At 42.3% G+C, this 17,852-nt stretch overlaps 1 protein-coding gene across 1 annotated transcript in view; it reads right to left on the bottom strand.

Annotated features, from left to right (window-relative positions):
* Positions 1 to 16,954, bottom strand: part of EMB2394 (Ribosomal protein L6 family) — a 38,654-nt gene extending 21,700 nt beyond the window's left edge. Inside the window, exons 1-2 of the mRNA XM_087694839.1 lie at positions 16,796 to 16,954; positions 16,371 to 16,685 (exon numbers count right to left, since the gene is read on the bottom strand). Of these exons, the coding sequence (XP_087550965.1) occupies positions 16,371 to 16,685; positions 16,796 to 16,830 (350 nt within the window). The 5' untranslated portion in view covers positions 16,831 to 16,954. The remainder of the gene's footprint in view (positions 1 to 16,370; positions 16,686 to 16,795) is intronic.
* Between the last annotated feature and the right edge of the window lie 898 nt (positions 16,955 to 17,852).

Raw genomic sequence — 17,852 nt, 5'->3', positions numbered from 1 at the left:
AGCACCAAAAGCGTCTTCCTCATAATTTAGTCTACCTTGAGTTGAGTTTCCACCTCTACTCATATGATTCATCTTTGCCTCTTTCCATTCTTCTTCAATTTGTTGAGGTCAATGGCCTTCTTAAGAGTGACTACACCTCAACCAATTTTTCTTGTGTATCACCACCTGCTAAGAAAATACCCTTGGATACTCTCTTGTAGCCATGTCCAACCTTGCTCATGGTCCATGTCAAATGCACTCTCATCCCAGAGCAACCGCTTCGCAAAATGTCTCCATAAAACTTACAAACCACAATTTTAGTTCTAGATGTTCTTCATAGCAATGGACGGGCAAGGTATCATCCCAAACATCTCCAAAAAAATCCTTGTGAGGAGCCATGAAAATCCAATTGGAAGCCTTAGGACAAAGAAGAATGAGATGAAGAAGAAATACAAGCCACGAGAAAAGTGTGAAGAAGAACAAAAAAGGGAGATGAAACTTGAAACTAAAAGAGATAAAAGAGACAAAAGGGATAGAGGAGTAGAAAGAGATGGAGGAGAAAGGGTAGAAAGAGGAATAGAAAGAGATGTGGGAGAAGTAAAAAGTGATGAAGTAGGAGAACAAGAAAGTAATGGAGAAGGAGAATGGCTACAGGTGAAACAAGCTGGAAAGGTCGCACAACGAAACAAATGGGGGATGCACAAATCTTTTTTTTTCAAGTCAAAAAATCTCACCTTATAAGTTCCATTTTGCAATCTATTTCACGAAGCAAAATGAAACATTTCGTTGATTTAAAGGTTTTCGGTTTCATCGGGACGAAACGCATTGTTTGGTCACTATGGTCCAAGGGAGTGAGGGGGATACCCTTCATATGACATAGCCATCCCAGGTTCGATAGATATGCTCACTTGCATGTGTAAGGCACAGTGTTAAAGGGTGGCATTCCCGCTAACAATGTACCAAGGTGCACAATAGCATTCACATGTGGATTGCTAACATGTGGTGATGAAAATGAAAAAGTAGTACGAATTAAAATAGATCATCCAAAGCCTAGTGTGCTCGATGCAAATGTGGACTGCAAATCAAACTTATTAAAAGCATGAGAAAAAATATATTTATTTTGATCAAAAGATGGAGGGATGGGAGAAGTTTGAGAAAAGTGACTACCAACACCATGCTTAAATGAAACAAAGGTGTCAAATATACCTACAAGAGTACATCTACTTCAAAAGCCTCCTTGACTTACATTTACATACTCAAACCTATCATGAGTTGAATCCTACATACCAAAAGGAAATATAGGGGAGAGTTTTGATTCGAATGACTCAAGGATTAGACCAACTTGACATTGGGTCTAATTGTGATGAAGATGAATCACCCATCATCCCAAATGCCATATATTCTCTTTGATCGAAGAGGTGGCCAACCTCACCAACCAATCTGGATCATAGAGACAAGGAACGCCCGTTCCGGCACATAGCGAGTCAAGGAAATGCAGGCGAAACATTCCAACCCGTTCCCTGGCCGTTCCCTCCCGTTCCAAGGTCATTCCCTATTTAGAACAACCGTTTTTGCAACTTTTTTTTTTAAACGATCGTATCGCCTGTCGCCAGAGCAGCTTGCTCCCGCTTGCTCTCGCTACTCCCGCCTGTCGCCCACCTGTCACCCGCCTGCTCCGCCTATGTCGCAACTTGCCAGCTCTCGCTTCTCCCACCCGCCGCCCACTGCTCCGTCTATCGCCCGCTGCTCCCGCTTCTCTCGCCTGCTCTGCCTGATACACCTCCCTCGCCTGGGCCCTACCTACTCCCGCCTCTCCCACCTGCCCCTCCCGCCTACCTCACGTGCGGCCCACCTCACTTGCTTGCTTGGCCTGACTCCCACCCGCAATTAGGTGAGGTCCGAGGAGTCTCGATTCTTGACGCTCGTGTTGAAATTTTGGCTGAAATTTTCGCAATTTCATTGAGCTTTCAACTTTGGTTGAAATTTTTGCAATTTCATTGAACTTTGACACATGGATGTTGAAATTTTGGCTGCAAATTTCTGCAATTTCATTGAAGTTTACTGATTATTTGTCACTTCTATATAGATGGCAGCATTGATATCTATGGGATCATCATCCTCAACAGGTATTTCGTCGTCAACAACTGGATGAAGTCGAAGCACTACTTGGTCATGGTGGGATGAGGTAGATGCAGGGGTGCCATTGAGAGGTGGAGGGGCTCGCCCTTGGAAATACAAACTTTGCTCTTATGCTCACACTACTGGGGCTGATAAAGTGAGAGCCCATCTTCTACATGAGGAGGGGAAAGAGGTGCGTTTTTGCACCAATGTATCAATTGAGAAAAGGCAAGAGTTACTTGACCGCATAGCCACTACTATGGGAAATTCACATGCCAGGAGGATGCCAAATATAGCAGTGGAATCCAACAACATGGACTCCAAGGCCAGCAAGGCATGGTGCTTCATGCAAAAGACCACTAGGATTAGTGGCTACGTGTAGTGACGCGTTAGGCACGAAGATCGAGACAGTCAGTCGTTACGCACAACGAGAGACAAAGAGAGAGTGCGTTAGAGCAAAGCAGAGAGTATACACGTTTTGAGGTACAATGACAAGTGTGTACCTCTAGGTTTTTAGATAGATATATATGTGTAAGTACAAGTGCTAAGGGTATGTTCACATCTGAGCACATTTAAAGGCACGAGGCCTTTATTCCTAACAACCTCCCACCTAACGGCAATGTGCCTTAAGAGGATAAAAGAATCAGCTAAGTCTAGGTATGTATAAAGCTGAAATACATATATCTATCAAACTCCCATCATCTATCGGCAATGAGCAAACCCCTTTGCTGAAAGACCCTTTGTGAGAAGGTCTACAGGGTTATCATCTGTATGCACTTTGACAAGCTCAATGCTCTTGCTATCAAGTACATCTCTAATGAAGTGATACTTCACTTGTATGTGCTTTGTCTTTGCATGAAAGACAGGATTCTGTGCTAGCATGATAGCACTCTGACTATCACAATGGAGAACAGGTAACTCTGTGATGCCAAGCTCTCCCATCAAACGTGAAAGCCATAAAGCCTCCTTGCATGCCTTAGTGGTAGCCACATACTCTGCCTCTATAGTAGACAATGCGACACACTTTTGTAGCCTGGAGATCCAAGAGACTGCTCCTCCTATGAAAGTAAACACATACCCAGAAGTGGACTTCCTACAATCCGCATGACCAGCATAGTCTGCATCCGTAAAGCCAACAACAAATGCCTTCTGCTTCCCAAAGCAAATGCACAACTCCTTAGTGCCTTTGAGGTATCTCATAATACCTTTCACTGCATCCCAATGCTTCTTGCCAAGGATTGCCATGCATCCACTAGCCACTCCCACTGCAAAGGCAATATCAGGTTGTGTAGCAACCATAGTATACATCAAACTGCCAACAGTTAAAGCATATGGTATCTTGTCCGTTTCAGCTACCATGAAGACTTTGCTTCAGTGAATCCAAGGCGTGAGTACCCCTGCCAACAATCAACATGTCATCAGCATACAAAACCAAGATAATCAAGCTGTCATTTGCTGCCTTCTTGGTGTACAAGCAGTGATCCACTTGACTTCTATGGAAACCTTGAGACTGCATAAATGTATCAAACTTATGACACCATTCTCTGGGTGCTTGTTTCAGCCCATACAAACTCTTTTTGAGTTTACATACCATCTTTTCTTTCCCTTTTTCCACCAACCCTTCAGGCTACTGCATATATATGTCTTCATGCAAATCACCATGTAAAAATGCAGTCTTTACATCCATCTATATGAGTTCCATATCTTCAACTACAACCAAGCCCAAAATGGTTCTCAATAAAGTCATCTTGACTACAAGAGAGAAAATCTTATCAAAGTCAATTCCATGCTCCTGCTTCTACCCCTTTGCAACCAATCTTGCTTTGTACTTTGGTGAGGAACCAAAAGTGACCTTCATCTTATAAACCCATTTGCATGGAAGTGCTTTCTACCCTTTAGGCAATTGCACCAAGTCCCAAGTTCCATTTTTCTCAAGAGATTCCATCTCTGACAACATGGCTTCATACAATTTCTTATTGTCCTGTCTGTCCATTGCTTCCTTAAAGCAAGACGGTTCACCACAATCAATCAACATGACATAATCAACCACATTGTTTGCACCAGGAATAAATCTATCAGATTGTCTAATAACCCTAGACGATCTCCTAACCCAATGATCATTGTTTGCTGGCTGTTCCTGCAAATTTCCATTTTTAGAATGTTGTCCTGGCATTTCAGCTTGCTATCCTGGTTGTTCCTGCACATGTAGTGGCTCATTATCATGGGCAATAGCTAGCTGATCATTTCCAGCATCATTTTCTGCATTTACAAGTTCATTGACAGCAGGTATTTGCTGCTGTATAGTGGGCTCATTTTGCTGTCCAAAATGTATTTCTTCTTGGAATACAAACCTACGAACCTCCTCAGTCTTTTCGGGTTGTTTATGCATGCGATCTTCCCGAAAAATAACATCATTGCTCGTACTACTTTCCTTTTCTCGGGATCCCACAATCTATAGCCCATTTCACCCTCGTCACCATGTCCTAGGAAAACGCATTTACAGGACTTTGGCTCAAGTTTGCTGCGTTTTTCTTTATGAATGTGCACAAAAGCCTCGCAGCCAAACACTTTCAAGTAAACATATGAAGGTGGCTTGCCCGACCAGTTTGGTGACCTATTAATCAAGTGAACGGCTGTCATAACCACCTCTGCCCAAAAACCATGGGCTAATGCATCATGAGACAACATCGTATGGACCTTATCTTGTAAGGTCTAATTGATACGCTCTACAACTCCATTTTGGAAAAAATGCCTAAAAGGCCTTGGACACATTCCCCACCATTATCAGAGCGAAGACACTTAAGTGTCTTATCTGTCTGATTTTCAGCCAATGCCAAGAATTTTTTAAACTTGTCAAGCACTTCATCCTTGCTGCGAATAGGATAAACCCATACCTTTCATGTAGCATCATCAACAAAGGTAACAAAATATTTCTTTCCCCCTAAAGATAATCCTGGCATCTAACATACATCTGAATGTACTAACTCTAGAGAAAAAGATTTCAAAGAAAAAGACTTTTTATGAGACGTCTGTACATGTTTACCATAAATACAATTATCACAATGCTCAAAATCAGCATAACGAAGACAAGGCAAGTAACCCAAACGAGAAAAACTTTCATTCTTGTTTGACTCATGTGTCCCAACCAACCATGCCACAAAGAAACACTTGGCTGCTTAGTCACGGTAACAACATGGTCACGCACACTAGATACATGAAGTGGATACAAAGTATCACTCTTGCAACCTCTGGCAATCACTCTAGATCCCTTGCAGATCTTCCATTTTCCATCACCAAAGGTGGTATGAAAACCATCATCATCTAGCTGTCATGTGCTAATCAAGCACAGGACAGCTAGTTGTCCTGTGCTAATCAAGCTCTTCTTGAGCTGAGGTACATGCCATACATGCTAAAGTGTGAAGTGTGAAGATAGAGCCATGCTGAAACTGCAATTGCACATTACCAATACCTACAATGTCACATGCATAGTTGACCCCAAGATGGATAACACCATGTCGACCCCTTGTATAGTCAGAGAACCACTCACAATGAGGGGTGACATGAAAAGAAGCACCTAAATCGAGAATCCAAGTATGCATGTCATCATCTGTATCTACAAGTAAAGCCAAGTGTAAAGAGACAAAGAGTACATCACTCCTACTATCACTGTCATGAGTGACTACATTCACCTCTTTAATTTTTACTCTGCTCTTCTTAGGCTGACTGTCCTTCTTCTCTTCCTTGCTATCATCTGTCTTCTTGCCCTTTCCTTTCTCTTTCTTCCATTTGTAGCAACGTTTAAAGTCACCCTTCTTGCCACAATGATGGCATTCAACATCTTTGCCACGTGATTTACTGCGTCCCTTGCTATCATATTTGCCCTTTTAATGTGATTTGCCCCTAGTATGCAAAGCACTAGAAGACTTACTGGATGAATTGTTTTGCCGATTCATTTCTTCCATGAGTAGAGCACTCTCTACATCAGCATACAAAAGGATCACATTAGAATTGCTCATAGCAGTCCTGAATGTATCCCAACTCTCTGGTAGAGTGCAAAGCAAGAAAGTAGCCTTAAATTCCTCATCAATCATGAACTTCAAGGCAACCAACTGGCTGAAAATAGAGTTAAACTCACTCAAGTGAGTAGACATTGCTGTACCCTCTTTCATACACAAATCCATGAGCTTTTCAGCCAGTACACTTTGCTTGCAGCACTTTTTTGTGCATACAATTCTTCCAATCTAGTCCATATAGCATATGCACAAGGCATCCAAACCTTCAATGTTAAACAGCAAGGCATCCAAAATCGATAGCTCGATGGTTGAGCGTGCAGGCTCATTTAACTCATCCCAATCTTCTTGTTTCATGTCTGCGGGCTTTGCCCCTTTGGTTTTAATTGGCTTTGCCTGCTTCTTTTGCAATAGGATATTGTAGCATTGTTTTGCCAAACTGCAAAGTGTTGAGAAACCCTTCACCCGCAGTTTGCGTTTAGGGTTTACAGCCCCAAAAAGAGGAGCCATCCTAGACTGGCTATGCCTATTTATAGGCCACTCTCTCAATCATTCCTCACGGCTGATTCATTCAGTCCGTCACCTCTTCTCTCCAACCTCTCCACTACCCTCACACCCCTTCAGGAGAACATTGCGGTTCGTGGTTCGTGGCTGTCTTCATCGTCTTCCTTGTGCTACGGCACCCTTATTCCCTTGTATCACATTCACTCCATGATTCAGATTTTTATCATTCCATTTATCAGAGTTTCTTCTCTCCTCTTCTCTTCTCCATGTTTGCCGAGTTCACTTCATGTTCCTCACTGCAAACCCTATTGTCTCGCTGGTACGTCATCTTTTGACATGGTATCAAAGTTGGCTTTGCTCAAACATGGCAAGGATCCTCCACTCCAGTGAAGGCAAAGACCGGTGGCGGGTTCGACATCAACTTCTCTTTTTCTTCCACTGCATCAATATATTGTTTTTGCATGTTTCAGGTGTTTTCAGCTTATTGCCCACACCCCTTTCGCAGAGGACATCGCAGTCTCAGTTGTCCCTTGCTGTCATCTACAGTCTGGCGCCTATTTCCAGCCTTCCACCCGCAGTTTGCAGCTGTTTACAGCAAAGTGACTATTGTTGATCACTCTCCATTCAAATAAACAATCTCGTTTTTGCATATTTCAGGTATTTCAACTTGCTGCCCACACCTCAGATATGGAGGACATCGCGGTCTAAGCTGGCATTGCTGTCTACAATAATCTGGCACCTACTTCCAACTTATCACACACTGTTCGGAGCTGATTTCAGCATATTGACTGCTGCTGTTATTTTTCTTGCGTTTTTAGCCTTTCTCTCTCCTACAGCCTACGTTTTTAGTCTTTCTCTCTCCTCACTTGCGTTTTTAGTATTTCTCTCTCCTCTCCTACGTTTTTCTACTGGTTGCAACCTCCTACTACTGGTCACATCCTCCCACTGGCAACTCACTTCCAGCCCTTCCACTACCCTCCCACCCCTTAAGGCAGACATTACGGTTCGTGCTTCACACTGCCCTCACACCCCTTGAGGCGGACATTGCAGTTCGTGGTTCATGGTGGCTGAACCCTTCCTTCTTCAACAACGCACACTGGTATCCATGGCTTCTTTACCAACAGACAACCAAACTACTGGGTGCTCCTATGGCATCACCGAGTATACCATCGATGCTTGCCAACTTCGATCTTTGCTCCCCACCCCCCCGGAGTATATGCATCTTCCACCAGACACTCCTTGTGCCATCTCTCCTTTCTAGGCCACAGAGATCATTCTACATCGGCTATCAGAGTACTATGCTCAAGGCACTAAGATGCATCCAATGCGCACTAAGTCCTTTCGAGCACATGGAGGATCGATTGGCACTACGACCTCCTGGAGATTGTCGCAATATCAGCAGCAGTCTTCTCCCACTTATTTTCAGATACAGTGGCTTCCACGACCTACGGATCTGAAGTCCGCTCCATCAAGACAGAGATTGTTTAATACCGTCTCCTCATCATTCTGATCCTTCGAGAGACTGTGGCTACTCGACTCCTTCCTCTTCTTTGGCTACCCAATCCGCTCCACTGAGAGACAGCGATTGTTGCCCACCTCTTACTCATTCTGAGCCCCACCCTTCCCCACCCTCCACTACTCAAGTTCGAGAGGCTACCTCTGGGAGCTCTTCAACACCCTAGATACCTTCTTCAGCATGACCAGCAGCACTTCCTTCGTCATCAGACATTTCGGAGTCTGTGATCCATAAGCTTTTGGATTCCCTATCTACTTCAGAGGGAGATTCAGAGGGGGATGTTATTTCTTTACCCTCAAAGGGGATATCTACTTCTTCGACTTCAGCGGAGGCCCCTCCACCTCCCACCTCAAAGGGGGAACCTACTCCACATGAAGTTCTTCAACCATCCTCTACTTTCTTGGAGTGGTTGTCTTCGACCAGTCATCTCTTCTACTGATACCCAGGATCTTCAGGTACCACCTAGATCGGGACCTCAGAGGTTGAACTACGACTTGGTGACGAGGCCTTCGTATTCCTTCCAACATGGATGCACGAAGCTAGTGGCTTCTCTCCCAAGGTTGTGTTTCGGGTTCTCCAGTTTACTCTATCTACTAGTCTTTACTGCACGTTCCCTTTCCGGTGGAAATCTTGGATCTTAGGGATCCTCTACATCTTCTTCCTTCTCTTCTCTTCTTGCCTTAGTCACTTGGTTAGCATGGAGCCACCTCCTAAGATCGAGTATGGGCATATCCTTATGGTTCTTGGCACCACACAAAGTCTAACATTCCTCCTATGCATTGCATGTTTTCATCATCTTTGTACTAGGGCGCTTGGGCAAGTAAACAATTTCCCCACGATAAACACTGTCCAAGTGGCACCTGCTGCATGAGCATTCTTCAACATATAGCATTGCATCTCCACCTCACTCTTCTCTTATTCTTGAGAAACCCTTCACCCGCAGTTTGTGTTTTTACGTTTCTGCGTTTAGGGTTTGCAGCCCCAAAAAGGGACGCCATCCTAGACAGACTATACCTATTTATAGGCCACTCTCTCATTCATTCCTCATGGCTGATTCATTCAATCCGTCACCTCTTCTCTCCAGCCTCTCCACTACCCTCACACCCCTTTAGGAGGACATTGCGGTTCGAGGTTCGTGGCTGTCTTCATTATTTTCCTTGTGCTACGGCACCCTTGTTTCCTTGTATCACATTCACTCCATGATTCAGATCTTCATCATTACATTTATCAGAGTTTATTCTATCTTCTCTTCTCTTCTCCATGTTTGCCGAGTTCACTCCGTGTTCCTCCCTGCAAACCCTATTGTCTCGCTGGTACGTCATCTTTTGACACAAAGTTATGTGCTCCTTCAAGCTTCTTTATGTGAATGAGATTATTGCTGTCATTGCTGCCAGCCATGATTTTCAGCCCAAATGAGACCAAAAAATAGCAAATGCAGGCCCAAAACTGTCACCTAAGTGACCAAGATACAAACAAGTACCAACCAGCAATAAATGACCACTTAGAAGCACAGATTTCAGATCTGTAATTAAATTTTCAGAAGCACCAAACCATGTGCTACAGCATTCCACGACTGATTACAGCTGTTCCAAGGGCATATGCATCACATTACAAGAGAAATCCCAAATTTTAGCTGCAAAACTGTCACCCAAGTGACCAAGGTACAAACAAGTACCAACCAATAGTAAATGACCACTCAGAAGCACAGATTTCAGATCTGTCATTAAATTTTCAGAAGCACCAAACCATGTGCTACAGCATTCCACGACTGATTACAGCTGTTCCAAGGGCATATGCATCACATTACAAGAGAAATCCCAAATTTTAGCTGCAATTTCTGTTGTACATGTACCCACAGGCATAAAATTTGACACGAGCGATCAAAAGCCCCAAAATTTTTGTGCTCAAAGCATCAACCACACATCTGCATTTTCTCTGTCATGCATAGAACAGGCAAAATTTGCCAAAATAGAGCAATTTCAGCAAAACCCCCAATTTTTTCAAGTGTTGGATGTCCAAACTACATGGAATTGAACCTGCATGTACATAAAATGACCAAATGCTGCACAGATTTTGCCCAAACTGCAAAAGCCCCAAATTGCACGGGGTCCAATGTGCATCAATGTCAAGAAATTGAGTAAGTTTCAGCCCAATTTTTGCATTTACATGAAAAGCCCCAAATGTCAGAAGCAAAATGTCACAAATTCCTGCAATTTTTGAGACAAATGGTCTTGCTCTGCATCACAATCCCCAATTCTAGGAAAAGCCCCAAATTTTCGAACCAAAATATGCACAAATCTTAATTCTGTGCTTGTGCGCGCAAACCCCTATCAAGCCAAGGGAAAATTCAAGAAAATTTTGAAGGAATAAAAACAAATTTGTGACTCCGTTGACTTGCCAATCACGTCGTGTGACCTGAAGCCCCGCCAATTGCCTATCAGACTTGTGTCACTGGGAAAACCCTCGCCGACTATCACAATAACTGATTTCGCTGGCGTCACCCGGTCTCACGGCTGACCTATACAACGTATGTCATCGGCTCGCCTACCCGTCGACTTAGCCTTCGTCAATCATATGGTCTCCTCCTCAACTCACCCTAATTGTCACACGCCATGAATGTTGGTTCCCTGGTCTGGTCGCTGCCCACTGGTCTTCAACGTGACACTCGTTCCCTAGTCGCTGGACCCCGCTGCCCAGTCGCCACACTGGTCACCTTCTGCGCACATGGTCTTCTGCCTCAGCCCGACACACAAGTTGTCAAGAACTCCACTTGTCTGCTAGTCATGTTAGATCTCGGGAAGCACACAGAACCTGATGGCTCTGATACCAGTTTGTAGTGATAGGTTAGGCATGAAAATCGAGATAGTCAATTGTTACGCGCAGCGAGAGACAGAGAGAGAGTGGATTAGAGCAACGCAGAGAGAGTGCACATTTTTAGTTACAATGACGAGTGTGTACCTCTAGGTTTTTAGATGTGTGTGTGTGTGTGTGTGTGTGTGTGTGTACAAGTGCTAAGGGTGTGTTCACACCCAAGCACATTTAAAGGCAAGAGGCCTTTATTCCCAACACTATGCAACCTTCTCGTGGGCCATCAATGGCAGTAGGTCGTGGTGTTAAGAGACAAAATTCATTGCACACTTGATGGGAACCAAAGAAAAAAGAGGAAACAAATGCGGTAGTGGCACGCTTTTTTTACCATGACCATATTGCATTCAAATCAGCCAAGTCACCTTATTTTTTAAATATGGTGACAAAGATTGCAAAGTATGGACCCACATATAAGCCCCCTTCATCAAAAACTATCAGTACTACATTGCTTCAGAAGGAGAAAGTAGCCATAGAGATTGCAACAGCAAATATTCGCAATCAATGGGCAAGAAATGGAGTAGCATTGATAGCAGATGGATGGAGTGACACACACCATGGGTCCATACATGGTGTTGTCGCATATTCTTGTGGGGATGTATACTTCATTGGTAGTCATGATGCTTCAGAGACTGGAAAGAGTGCAAATGTATTGGCATCCGAGTGGTGCGAGGCAGTGCAAGCTGTTGGGGCAAAAAATGTAGTACAGTTTGTAGTAGATGGTGAACCTACAAATAAGGCAGCATGAAACATTTTAATGGCAATGTATCCACATATCACCTTAATCCATGCGTGGCGCTTTGCTTGAATAACTTGTTGAAGAATATTGGGGACTTGCCATGGATTGCATCTCTTGTTGCAAAAGGCAACAAGATTATCACATTTATATGTAATCATCAGTACTTGCATGTTGAGTTTCGCACGAGAAGTGACAAAGAACTCCTTAAATACTCGGATACACGATTTGCATATAACTTTCTTATGCTTGGTCGATTGCACTGTTGCAAAGGTGCAATTAGGGAGCTATTTGCTAGTGATGAGTATGAAAATTGGACTGGGGCTGCCACTCCTACTGCTATGTTATGTAATGCATATGTCTCTGATAGAGATTTTTGGGATGAGGTGAATCACACCAACCAAATGGTTGATCCTATTATACACATATTGAGGCTTTCAGATGGCATGGATCCATGCATTGGGAAGATCTATGAAGGTATGGATCGCATGATTGAGAGATTGGAGAGTTTGGAACCAAATGCAGATAGGTATGAGCAGATCAAGGAGTTATGCATCAACAGATGGAATGAGTATGACTCTCCTATGCATGTTGCAGCATATGTGCTTGATCCTGAGTTTCAAGGAAAGATGCAAGAAAGAGACCTTGAGGTGGTCAAGGCTTGGAACACATTGCTTGCAAGGCTTTATCCTAGCCATGAAATGCAACGCAAAATTAAAAATCAGCTCTCTATATATCGGCAAACATTAGGGATGTTTGGTACAAAGGATACATTAGAGGACAGGACAAATATTGGAACTACTTTATGGTGGAACTACGGGGCAGAAGCTCCAGAGTTGCAGAGTTTGGCTATTCGTATTCTTAGCCAAACAATTAGCTCTTCTTGTTTAGAGCAACTATGGAGCTCATTCAATCACATTCACTCAAAGAAGAGAAATCGTCTTGGTACAATGAAGACGAATGACCTAGTTTATGTGAGTTCCAATCTTCGCTTGCTAACTCGTACATCAATTGCGAAGGCTGATTCTTTTATACGTTGGAAAAAAGATGACGATGATAATGGTAATAGTGATAGTGATGGGCAGGATGTTGTTCAGTAGGATAAGCATTCAGGCATAGTGGAGCCATCTTCCATGAATCAAAGCACTTAGCAACTAGCCTTTTGGAACTTTAGAGTATCGACTTGGAAATTGGAGCTCTTGTAACTTGGATCTTTACTATTTAGGCTTTAAAGTTTAGTGCATATTTTGTGTCTTTGCAATGCACACTTGTTGCCAATCATGAATGCGACAATCCATTGCTGGTTACAATGTTTTGAATCTTTATTATTGTTGAAACTTGATTATTATGTCTCTAGAGTTTAATTTTACGAATTATGGTTGATATGATCTCTCTCTAGATTCTAAGACAAGTGAGTATTAGCTCTCTTTTTTTTCGTAAAAGGGAATGTTGGCTCTCTCTCTCTCTCTCTCTCTCTCTCTCTCTCTCTCTCTCTCTATATATATATATATATATATATATATATATATATATATATATATATATATATATATATATTATATATATATTTATATTTATTTATTTATTTACATATATATATATATATATATATATGTTGTTCCCTCCATTTCCGTTTCCTCACTTTGGACATTTTCCCCGTTCCTGGTAACTATGATCTAGATGTATTAGGAGAAATGTTTGTAAGAGTTGGAGAGCAATAGCTATGAAAATACCTAATGCACAAGTATTCTTCGAACTTGTTTGTCATGAAACATGTATTTGGCCACAAAAAAGAAGGTAAAAGTAAAAATGTTATCTTGTTCTATCTTGTTCGTCTGGTCATAATGCTTCAGAGCCTCTAATGATAGAAAAGCCTAATAAGATATAGTAGGATCCCAAGAAGGAGTTTCAAACATTGTGAATTGGTTGCATGCCATTTATGTATCTTGCACAACACCGGGCTCTCCACAAAACCCGCAAGATACTCTTTACAAGAGCACCGGCTTTGATACGATGCGAAGATATGCTAGGATTTATACTGAGAAAGCACACAATGTACAAACACAACTAAAACAAAATAACACAGATAATAACACAAAAACACAAACAAAAAAGAATAAGAACTCTCAATGAATAAATGATGAAAATGATAAAAGAGTGTAAAAGATGCTCAAAGGCAGAGCAACGAGAGTAGTAGGAGAGTGACATCCACTGGAGATGGATCCTAAGTGTTGTAATCACCACTCAGAGCTAAAAGAATTTTAAATATGGAAAGGTAATACACTAATAACCAAAACGCAGCAAGGAGCCTAAATCTAGCAAGGACAACAATGTACCACCTACCAAATACTAGAAAACTAATCGCCAACGTTGTAAACAGTAGGGCAACAACTAAGGAGGGTGAGTTCAATGTTTTACGAGCCTACACTAACAAAAATGCTAGAAAATTGATATCAATAAAGAAGCAGACCAATAGGTTGGCTAGCTAGTTGACAATAGTAGAAACAATCACCAAGCGATGGTGGACAAGCACACAGTATGGGCTATGGTCAATGGATGCTAGATAGCAAATAAATGTGCACTACAGGCTAAAAACAAGGTGCGAACAGTAGTGGACATAGTGTGGACTCATGTGACCTACAAAACAAGGATAGCCTGAAGAGTGGGAAACCTATCTATTTATAGATGAGTGGATCGTCCCAAATCAGGTTTGGCTTGTGAAAAATAGAAATTTTCTAAAAACACATTTCTTTTTATTGAAAGTTTCGATCATTACATATTTTAGGGCTATTTAAAAGAGCTAATCAATATGTAATGCATTTTTTCACTCAACAAATAGTACATTCAAAGAATGAGAAGCATAGAAAGCACTTGGACATAGTGTTTAATAAGTTACATTAGCATCAACCAATGACAAGAGAAGTAAGCTCTATTGCATGAAATCCACTTTCTAGGGCATATTGTATTGCCTAATGGGGTACACATGGATCCCACACAAGTTAAAGCAATATGGTCATGGCTACACTTGAGAAGTGTACATGAAATCTGTAGCTTTTTGGACCTATGTTCTTATTAGAGAAGATATGTCTAGCACTTTGCTAAAATTCTTTCTCCATTGCATACTTTGCAAAAGAATGATGTTCCATTTAGATGGACAACAATGGAAGTTTCCACGTTTGAAAAGCCATCGGAAAAGATGACTTCATATCCAATTCTTATATTATTACACCACAAGAGATATTTTATACTACAATGTGATGCATCTGGTAATAGCATTGGCATTGTTTTAATGTAAGATGGTCGTGTGGTAGCTTATGAAAGTTGTGTTCTCCATGGTACTAAAAAGATTCAAGAATTTACAAGTTTATGAGAAGGAATTGCTTGTTGTAGTTCATGCTTTTTTCACCTCAAAACACTATCTTTTAGGGGTTGATTTCACTGTCTGAGAAGCATATGAAATTCGCAAACTTCCTCTCAATATTTCATTTTCAAATTGTACATATTGATAGCAAAAAGAATGTAGTGGCTAATGCACTGTAAAGAAAGCCTCAAATTTCAGCAATTACTAGGGTCTATCACATTGAGTTGGATGCCATGAAAGATCAATATATTGCTAATTCTTGATGCTTAGAGATGCCTTTTTGATGTTGCATGGGCCATTTACAAACACAATGGAAACCTCCATACCAAGACATAAAGGGAAGCCCTAAGGGCCACTGAACAAAGGATCCAAATGAGATGGGGCAAGGGAAACACACTATCCCTATGATGTTCCTCAAACTGCTGCGGGCTAGCAGCAGTTTGAAATGCAAGAGGTGATCTAACCAAGTAGCTAACATGAAAAATAAGCACTTTACGGTTTTCAGCAAACAATTTACAGCAATCCCACAGTTTGAGTCATTAAAATAAGTGCAGCAGTGATGCCATTGATCCAGTGTAAATTTCAGTGTTTTAATACTGATAAAAGAACAATTTTGTTGACAAGATGCAACTAAGCACGATGTGCGAGGGTCAGAAAATATGCAGAGCAACCATATGCATGCATTAGCAACAGAGCCAGCATTGCTTGGTTGACAAAACAACAGTTAGCAATACATTGTGGTGAAGACACAGTAAACTCACAGTACAATAGCCAAAATGTTTCCCTACTTGAGTGCACAGGGACAATCCCCACAGACTCTACATTTAAGCACTGGTGGGTACTAGCTTAATGTTATCTAGACAATGATCAATTCAAGATAAATGTGTGAAGATCAATTGTGTTCCACGAAACGAAAGGAAAAAAGAAGGTTTATCAATCCAGCCTGAAAGCAGTGCATTTGCAGGAAGACGAGAAAAACATGGAAGCAGATCTATTGAAAATGAAAGCCCTTTGCCAAGAAACATTGAAATGCACAGCCATATTGAGTTACACAACGGTACTTTACAGCACATGGACCCAAAAGACAATGTAAGGTAACTGTATTAATGGTACAAAGCAGAAAGTAAGTGTCCTCCGCCATTAGCAATTCTGAAGACAGGCTTTTACGAAAAGAAAAATCACAGGACACATGCATGAAAGCTAGATGAAGTGAGGATTTGAAACTGCAACTTTAGAGCAAGGCACTCAATAACTCCTTACATCAGTAATGCAGGTGATTACCTGAAAAGGCCATGCATCTGACGAGCTCGCCTGGTGTCAAGGGCACGCGCAACAGTAATAGTGCCAGAAGGATCACACTCCACTTTGATCTCACGGGGGTATGTTTGAGAGAGTTCCCCAAGTGGGCCCTTCACGAAGAGGGTCTGGTTTTCCATGTTAAAGGACACTCCCTTGGGCACAGGTACAGGCCTTTTCCCGATCCTCGACTCCTTGCACTCTATTCTCAGAGAACCTTTGTTATTGCTCCAGAGCCCAGTGTTACTCTCTGCAGCGGTAATGCTCAAGCTCTCGCCATTGAAGCTGCTTTTCAGGTCGCTGAGAGGAGATAGACAGGAAGTGCGAGTTCCAGGGTCACAAGGCACTTAATAATGAGATGGCATCATGTCCTATTAGCTGATAGAAACAGGATTGGACAGGATTCTTACCAGGAAAGAGCGCAAGGAAGCTGCAGGGCAGCCATGGCTGGACCTCTTCCACGAACCTCCCCAAGTTGGCTCACTAGTGGACAGCCCAAATCGCCTGGTTACGATAAGATGCACACTGCGGGGTTTTGCTTTGGCTGCTTCACTTTGGCCTACCCAAACGACAGCCCAAATTGGTAGTGTGTGTGGTTGAGTTGGTCAAATTTAAAGCCTCAAATGGGTGGCTCAACATTGCCTTTATGTTCACATGATGTAGGGTAAGGGGGCCAATAAAGTGACGCCCCCTCTACCATGCCAATACACCCCCCTTCTGAGAGGGATCCCATAGCTAGTAAAAAGACAGAAATTTGAAGATGTGATTGGAGGGGAGAGAGCGTTAATGAACATCCTACTGCCACAAAGCCTGTCCTTCTACTAGGGAAGCTCTGCAACGTTAATGAACATCCTACTGCCACAAAGCCTGTCCTTCTACTAGGGATGCTTTGCATGCTTTTTTTACTACACTGAAATTTTTTCTTGAGCTCCGATCTCGTCTATTGCAACCAGATAATTTGTCAGAGTAATTCCCTCGCCTCCCCTTACTCTTGTGCACCTCTTCACAAAAGGATTTTCCCAAATCTTAGCTACAAAGAATTTTCAATAGGGCGCGAATTAGGTGCCACTATACTAGCCCTATTACCCTACATATTGTGATGAACCAACCCTCTCATTCCTTCATACACCTCACACATGAGGTATCATCCTCCCAAAAAGGCAACCACATTAAGTACTTTTCTAACATGGCAGTCCAATTATAATTCTACATGCCCTCCCCTATATTTCCCTACACTCTCCACACAAGGAACCACAAATGAGCTACCCTGCACTTCTAACACACAAGAGCACATGAAAGCACAAGAGAGGTTGCAAAGGGCCATATAGAGGGCTATGAACTATATTTATAATGGGGACTCTATATAAGGCTTAGCTGAAGGCACATATGAGGGGCTCTTCCTTAATCAATAGTGATAGACTTCATAGTGGGGGCTTTATATAAGGCTTAGTTGAAGGCGCATGTGAG

Source organism: Lygodium microphyllum, chromosome 15, assembly GCF_053477565.2.
Source record: "Lygodium microphyllum isolate KBCC chromosome 15, Lygodium_microphyllum_v1.1.10, whole genome shotgun sequence".
NCBI lineage: Eukaryota > Viridiplantae > Streptophyta > Polypodiopsida > Schizaeales > Lygodiaceae > Lygodium > Lygodium microphyllum.
This window is presented reverse-complemented; position numbering and strand designations above follow the sequence as displayed.